The sequence below is a fragment of the Dacryopinax primogenitus genome (genome assembly GCF_000292625.1).
Source record: "Dacryopinax primogenitus strain DJM-731 SS1 chromosome Unknown DACRYscaffold_6, whole genome shotgun sequence".
NCBI classification, from domain to species: Eukaryota; Fungi; Basidiomycota; class Dacrymycetes; order Dacrymycetales; family Dacrymycetaceae; genus Dacryopinax; species Dacryopinax primogenitus.
Window position 1 is genome coordinate 889,482 of NW_024467203.1, and position 7,150 is coordinate 896,631.

The window sequence follows — 7,150 nt, forward strand, 5'->3', positions numbered from 1 at the left end:
CCACTCCGTAACTCTTTCGACGACGACACTGGAAACCTGCCTAGGTCAACTCGCAATATATGTCACAAAGTTTCGCAAGAGACTAGCATCGAAGCACCTAATCCACCTCAAGCGTTTGGTGGCTTTCCTGTCGGCTCTGGAAAACTTCTGTCTGGACTGGCAATCTGCAGATGCGACCAAGAACGAGGAGATGTTGTCGATCGCAGGCGTCGCCGAGTCGCTGGGCCAGAAGGTGGACGGCATCAACCTCCTGGAGATTGAACAGTATTTGAAGGAAAGCAAGATTGCTCGAAAGGTTCGCTGAATATACTTTGGAACTCAGCATGTCTTTGACTCTTGCGGTAGATCAGTGGCTATAACGACAAACTCGCCGAAGACCAAGTCAAGAACGGCGACACAAAGTTCACTAAATCCCGACGTACCACAAATCCGCCGCTACATGCAGTACAAGCCTTCCTGCTGGTCTTGATGAACAGCGATGAAGACGGCCGTGTGCACCTCTCGAAATCGGTCATAGACGGCAAAGTGGTTGTGACGTTGTGCTATCAGCTCCTTAACCCCTCCCCCTCTTTCCAAGAAGTTGTCGACGAGGCAAGGGCAGTCGTCTTGGCAGGCGGGACAATGGAACCGGTAATACTTGTTTGACTCTCATGTGTCATAGACTGATAAATCAATAGATCAGCGACTTTCGAACGCAGCTCTTTCCCCGACTACTGGAGAATCGGTTTGCGACCTTTTCATGCGGGCATGTTGTTGCCAAGGAGAACCTGACTGCCCTTGCTGTCTCCCGGGGCCCCAAAGGTGGGGATTTGTCGTTCAAGTACAGCTCGCGAGGGGACAAGGGAATGGTATGGCCTCTCATTGTCTATTCTGCTACTTGCACTGATGGAGACCAGGCCAGTGAGCTCGGGCAGGCATTGCTGAACTTTCTCAGTCTAGTTCCTGATGGGATGGTTGTGTTCATGCCTTCTTACGCGTTTCTGAACCAGCTCAAGGAGATCTAGGGATAAGGAGGACAAAGTCGTCATGCTCGAGATGAGGACCGAATTCTTTGGTGCGTCCCCCTCCATACATCTGGCGTATTGACCAACGTGCCTTTTGTAGGCAGGAGCTGGTCGGCCCCAGAACTGAGACGCAAGTCCTTCCTCGACCTACATACCCTGTGGTACGTCCTTGTTCGGGAACGGAACGTCCTCCACACCCAGCTAGAAGAGTGGAAGAAAGTGGGCGGAAAGCCGGAACATTTTGCTAACATCCATAAGCTGAACAACCGCGTGAGTGCTCGCTTTGCCGTCTTTCTCCTTCCACTCTCTTGAGCTGCGTCGATCATCTGCATTCCTTCTTCACGATGTCTTATTTTCCTGTTCTCGTGTCCGTCCTCACCCAGAGCATCCCTGACATCGTCCTCAGTGCCGCAAATCCCTAGCGCGGATAAAGCGATCCGAAACGAGCGCAGGCTAGCATTCAAACAAGCACGGCGAATAACCGCCAAAGTCGAAAAGAACAGGATAAACAACGAGCGTCGCTGCGCACGAAAAGCTGCCGCAGCAGCAGGCTAAGCCGGGGCACCCGTAGCGGAGACGGTATAGGTGGTAGTGCATGTAGTGCAGAATCCAATGTTCATCATTCGTTCCGAGCCTGGAGGGGTCAAAATCTGCCTATGCGCCAGGCTCTCCATACCCGCCAGCTAGTCCTCCAGTCATCCGCTCTTGCACCCGCTAACCGAGGGTCTAACAACGCCCTCTCCAATCTTTGTACATACACCTGCGCTGGTACCTGTTGCTCATCAGTGCCTTCGCCTAACAATAAGAGACTAGCACGCACAGCACTGAGGAACACGGCCAGTTTCTCCCGGGGCACCTTGCTCCCCTGTAACCTTGCGCACACTTCTCGAGCAAGAGAGAGTTCCTCACTCGCAGTAGCAGTAACGGACTTGACCATCTCCCGCCATGCCTCTTCACCCCCCTGCCACGCCCTGCCCAGGGGCCCCTCCCCCTCTCCAGCAGACCGCAATACCCTCGCGAGGCCCAGCGCCTTCCCTATATGAGCCAACCCGTGCCCTAGCAGGTCTTCGTCCCCCGTTGTTGGGGAAGGGGGTAAGATCCCCAGGGCGAGCAAGAGGATGGAGGAGTAGGTGCTGTGCGCTTGGGTCCGCAAGTCAGATAGGGAAGGGAGCGGTGGAAGAGGGTTGGAGTAAGCGCTGATGAGCCGCTGGAGGTGGTAGGCTTCTAGCCTGTGCAGCCTGTGTGCTTCGGCTAACGCAAGGCAGACGGGGTGCTGTGGTGGTTCTCCCTATTTCTGTCAGCCTAAGGGACTGAGCGTGCAGAAGGAAGGCAGGGAGAGGACGCACAGCGATAACAGCCTTCACGGCATCCCTCCACCAAGTATACCTCATCTCCCCCAAGATCTCCTTACTGACCTTCCTCCTAACCTGCGCGATCTCGGCCTTCTCTCGTCAGTGTCGGTCCCTATCTCCTTTGATTTAAGCGGACGACGTACATGGAAAGCGTTTAGCGCGAACCAGGCTGGGCGGGCGAGGGAGGGATAGAAGTAAGAGGTGAGGAAGGCAGGGTAGTCTGTTGATTTCGTGAGCTGTTGACAGTAGGCGTCGGATTGTGGTAATGTGAGGCCGTCTGAGGGTGGTGGTGAAGCGCGGATTGCGGTTGTTGACAGTCTGCGAGAATACCTCGAAGCATTATGTATGATACTAGGTCCTGCAGGAGTGAATTTCATGTTGACCAAATTTCTGTTCAGGGTCAGAAGGTAATGAATATGATCAGTGGTCATTGTTAGTGGCTGTGCCTGAATTCCGGTGATCGGCCTCTCTCTTCCGAGTGTCCGAAGATGATAGAAAGACATATCGGGCCGTGATTCGGTCGGGGCATATACCATTCCTGGTTATTTCTCCCAAATTGCACGCGTGTCTCGGTATGACATTGACCAACTAGCCAATAGCGGCAATGCTCCAAGTTTGTCCGAGTGTATTCCGCACTTGCTGGAATTAGACGCAATGGGGGAATGCTCTATAGCTCGGGCCGACGTCCGACGATCCACCCACCGGTCATGCTCTGACATCCAATTCAGGTATCGCGCCCTCGCGAAAACTGATATTAATATGCATCGCTGGCCGGCTCACCCTCCTCTTGACACTCTTGCCCTTTGAACAAACTTGAATCAAATATGCCTGACAAGATCCTTAACGTTTGTGTCTATGGTATTGGCAACTCGGCCAATACATTCCACATCCCTTACATCGTGCGTCCCCTCCCGCAAGTCACATCCTCCACGTGCTGACACTCACCCATCCCAGCTCTCCCTCCCAGAGCTCTACAAGCTCTACGCAATCTACGAGCGTGACGCCACGCCTCAACAGTCCAAGGGCAGGGAAAAGTTCGGTCATCTCGGAGTGAAGATCTTCACCACGCTCGAAGAGGTGCTCGCAGACCCAGCGATCGACCTGTGCGTCATTGCGACCAAGAGTCCGAGTCACTACGAGCTCGCCAAAGTGCGTTTCCCCCCCTGCGCGTGTCGTTCGCCCCTGATCTATGAACTGCATAGGCAACCCTCTCCGCAGGAAAAAGCGTCATCCTCGAGAAGCCTATCACCGTGACCTGGCAAGAAGTACACGACCTCGCCACGACCGCCAAAGCCAAGGGCGTCACCTTCGTTCCCTTCCACAACCGACGATTCGACGGGGACTTCCTCACCGTGCGCAAGCTGCTCGCCGAGGGCAAGCTCAACTTGCAGGACATTGTCGACTTTGAGAGCAGGTACGACGTACGTGCTGACTGGGGCGCTGGGAGCCCCGGAGGGAACGGAGGGAGCACGTATGGTCTTGGATGCCATTTGCTCGACCAGACTGTGGCGCTCTTCGGGAAACCGAAGACTGTTACGGCGATTCTCCAGAATGGGCGCAGGGTTGGCGACCCTGCGTTTGACGATGCGGTGCGTCTTATCCCCTATGTTCTTGTTCCGACGCTAATGCTCTGATAGTTCACAATCCACTTGCGGTACGACGCCTTTCCCGGGCTAGTCGTCACCTGCCGCAGCGCACTGCACTCTGTCGCTTCGCACCAAGTGCGTTACATAATCCGCGAGAAGAACAGGAGCTTCGTCAAGTACGGCCTGGATTCGCAGGAGCCGCAAGTGCATGATGAGGGCATGAAGCCGCTCGATAAGGGCTTTGGGGAGGACCCGGAGGAGCTGTTTGGAGAGTATGGCACGTGGGTGGACGGGAAGAGCACATTCGAAAAGTGCGTCATGATCCCCTGACTTGCTTCTTGCTCTTCCCTCTGGCTGAGTTAGTGGGCATACGCTGACCTTCATCGTGCAGGATCCCAACCGTCCCTGGATCATACCGTTCCTACTACCGCAACGTCGGGGAGACGATCCTCGGTAAAGCAAAGCAAGAGGTGACAGGCGAGCAAGGAGAGATCGGGATGCGTATCATCCAGCTTTCGCATAAGAGCCACAAGGAGGGCAGGACGGTGGCTTATGATGAGGAGGTGTAGGCTGCACGGGAAGACTGGAACTAGGAAACGAGAAATAGTTAGGAATCAGAAATGGTCATAAATTGCATTCACACGATAATGACGTCGTACCCTGTTGGGAAAGAGTACCTTTTATCCGCTGTTGGCAATGGAACCTTCAGTCCTTCCGCCGGCTGTAACATGATCCCTGCGGATCTGGCGAAGGTAACTGTTGATGATCACGCAACGAGCGCCCTCCACATCCTCCAGGAGTGACGATATACCACGGCCGCGCAGGCAGATCCAACTACCGGCAACCCGACAAGCACAACAGACAAATGCATCATTTCTTAACAGTTCACTGGTTTTGCTCTTCTTATACAGCATAGTTGCACATTGCTCTACATCCCTTCAACCCTTCGACCCTTACCCGTCAACCACTAGAAATCCGAAAGCCATTTACGCGGCAATGCCTAGTAGCTTGATAAGCCAGTTGCTGGGATGAACATAAAGTAGACGTACCGATAACACCGCAAGCCGCACGCCCGCCCGCGTTGCCCGTCTTGAAGCTTTCATCATTGCCTCCCTTTCCAAGGTCGTCCGTGCCGGCATGGACGACAACCGTGCGGCCAATGATGCTCAGGGGGCCGATAAGGCTCAGCTGCTTGTCGGTGATGTTGATCACGGCCTTGCCAGAGTCGTCGGATGTGATGTTCCCCAGGTCACCGACGTGGCGCTCAGAGTCGGTAGGCCCGCCGTGCTTCTTCGTGAAGGGGTTGAAGTGCGGGCCGGCGGAGACGCAGCCGTTGGTGTTGTCCCCGAGCTCACTGGGGAGAGGTTAGTCGGTTCTACGAGCATACACGGGTGAACCCGTTTGAGATGGGAAAGAACTTACTGGATGTGGAAGCCACGGTGAGCAGATGGGTCGAGGTTGGAGATCTCGCCACTGACGACGACCGGCTCACCCTCACCGCTCTGAGTGAATGTGATCACACCTGTGACGGGGGAATCACCGCGGAGGATAGCGACAGCCTGTGCATACACAGAGATAGATCTGGTCAGCACCAATGCTCAAGCGAAAATGCCGCATGGTGAGCTACGGTGGACGTACCTTGACCATGATTGCTATGTTATATGGGGAAAGCAGGAGGTTGAGGTGCAATGGTCGTCGAGGGGGGAAACCTGGAAATGTCCAGCAGATCCTTGGGTCTTATATATATGTCAGCGCTGGCTAAAATGGCGCAGACACTCCGCCATAGGTCTGCTGATTCCGCGGACTTGCGTCATCATCCGGTCCAATCATCCTCGCGCATATATTCCCTCCACTGTTGAAATGTTGAGGGAATAATAAGATGACTATTCAAACTATACTCGATGAGTTTGTGATAGCAGACTATTCCACTTTGGTTGTTCAATCCATTCGTCCTCCATCGATGTGATCGGCCCTTCGGTTCATCCGCAGAGATCTCTCGTCCGTTTATGGCCGACACGACGGCAAAGAACACAAGAACGACCGTTACGATGCAACAAACCTTCTTATCCAGAACCAAGTGTGCGAGTTGGTTCTGTGGCGTAACAAACGACGCCTTCCCATATAAAGACTTCATACCACCGCCCCAACGTTATCCATTCCTCTTCGTACGGTAAAACGCACCCAGATGCTTGACCGCCGCGCCGAAGTTGGCCGCAACCTTGAGCTCCTCATCTATCCATCTTGGCAGCTTCCTTCGGATCTGCGGCGATGCATATCGTTTGTCGAGCAGGATGAGTGCGGCCCAGTCGCTCTTATGCCGGATCGCGCGCCCGATGCTCTGATTGACCGCTTTCATACAGAGATTCTCGTACAGCTCTAGGCCCGCGTCGCGAACCGGGATGCGGCCAGGTGCAGGTGCAGAACGCGCTGCTTCCCGCACGTACTTCATGCGCTCTTTCAGCTCTGCAGAGCCGAGGTTGGCATACGGCAAGCCGACAACAACCACAGCCCGTGCAAGCGAGTCGGAGAAGTTGAGGCCCTCGGAGAGCTTGGCGCCAACTACGGCGAACAAGAGTGCGCCGCCCCCTTTCTTCCCGGTGACGTTCGCAGCTGGGGCTTCGGGAGTGGGTTGGATCGCCGCGGCGTACTCACGCAGGATCTGTTCGACACTGCCCGTTTCTTGCGGTTCGTAGAATAACTGGAGGATAATCAGCAAGAGGCCCAGGCATTCAAAGTGAACATACCTTCTTCTTAGTCGCCATCTTGACAAGCGTCCCGTCCTTGGACCAAATCTCCTTGAGCTGGTTCAGAAACGCGTAAGAAGGCATGAACACAACCATCCCATCAGGAACTAGACTGAGAAAGTTCAGCAATGCCTGCCCGAGCTCACTGGCCTGGTCTCCATCAGTGCAAGTAGCAGAATAGACAATGAGAGGCCATACCATTCCCTTGTCCCCTCGCGAGCTGTACTTGAACGACAAATCCCCACCTTTGGGGCCCCGGGAGACAGCAAGGGCAGTCAGGTTCTCCTTGGCAACAACATGCCCGCATGAAAAGGTCGCAAACCGATTCTCCAGTAGTCGGGGAAAGAGCTGCGTTCGAAAGTCGCTGATCTATTGATTTATCAGTCTATGACACATGAGAGTCAAACAAGTATTACCGGTTCCATTGTCCCGCCTGCCAAGACGACTGCCCTTGCCTCGTCGAC

At 54.5% G+C, this 7,150-nt stretch overlaps 6 protein-coding genes across 6 annotated transcripts; 3 read left to right on the forward strand and 3 right to left on the reverse strand.

The window, feature by feature from the left end:
• Positions 1 to 190: 190 nt before the first annotated feature.
• Positions 191 to 1,004, forward strand: DACRYDRAFT_106396 (uncharacterized protein; the record flags this gene model as incomplete). The annotated part of the gene is made up of 4 exons (XM_040768261.1): positions 191 to 295; positions 346 to 630; positions 678 to 848; positions 897 to 1,004. 4 exons carry the CDS (start codon positions 191 to 193, stop codon positions 1,002 to 1,004), a joined length of 669 nt encoding a protein of 222 aa, XP_040630125.1.
• Positions 1,005 to 1,026: 22 nt separating this feature from the next.
• Positions 1,027 to 1,316, forward strand: DACRYDRAFT_106397 (MRP-L47-domain-containing protein; the record flags this gene model as incomplete). Its single annotated transcript, XM_040768262.1, has 2 exons — positions 1,027 to 1,054; positions 1,105 to 1,316. 2 exons carry the CDS (start codon positions 1,027 to 1,029, stop codon positions 1,314 to 1,316), a joined length of 240 nt encoding a protein of 79 aa, XP_040630126.1.
• Positions 1,317 to 2,158: 842 nt separating this feature from the next.
• Positions 2,159 to 2,733, reverse strand: DACRYDRAFT_50022 (uncharacterized protein; the record flags this gene model as incomplete). Its single annotated transcript, XM_040774961.1, has 2 exons — positions 2,159 to 2,446; positions 2,500 to 2,733. 2 exons carry the CDS (start codon positions 2,731 to 2,733, stop codon positions 2,159 to 2,161), a joined length of 522 nt encoding a protein of 173 aa, XP_040630127.1.
• A 447-nt stretch (positions 2,734 to 3,180) lies between these two features.
• On the forward strand, positions 3,181 to 4,582 carry DACRYDRAFT_99553 (NAD binding Rossmann fold oxidoreductase; the record flags this gene model as incomplete). The annotated part of the gene is made up of 5 exons (XM_040777597.1): positions 3,181 to 3,255; positions 3,311 to 3,505; positions 3,559 to 3,945; positions 3,994 to 4,253; positions 4,334 to 4,582. 5 exons carry the CDS (start codon positions 3,181 to 3,183, stop codon positions 4,509 to 4,511), a joined length of 1,095 nt encoding a protein of 364 aa, XP_040630128.1. The 3' UTR covers positions 4,512 to 4,582.
• A 360-nt stretch (positions 4,583 to 4,942) lies between these two features.
• Positions 4,943 to 5,638, reverse strand: DACRYDRAFT_99554 (copper zinc superoxide dismutase; the record flags this gene model as incomplete). The annotated part of the gene is made up of 4 exons (XM_040777598.1): positions 5,581 to 5,638; positions 5,365 to 5,501; positions 4,992 to 5,296; positions 4,943 to 4,965 (listed from the first exon to the last, which is right to left on the reverse strand). The coding sequence occupies exons 1-4, from the start codon at positions 5,587 to 5,589 to the stop codon at positions 4,943 to 4,945; spliced, it is 474 nt and encodes a 157-aa protein (XP_040630129.1). The 5' UTR covers positions 5,590 to 5,638.
• A 453-nt stretch (positions 5,639 to 6,091) lies between these two features.
• On the reverse strand, positions 6,092 to 6,550 carry DACRYDRAFT_49979 (uncharacterized protein; the record flags this gene model as incomplete). Its single annotated transcript, XM_040774954.1, has 1 exon — positions 6,092 to 6,550. A coding segment is annotated over one exon (459 nt), but the record flags the coding sequence as incomplete, so codon positions are not given.
• Positions 6,551 to 7,150: the final 600 nt, after the last annotated feature.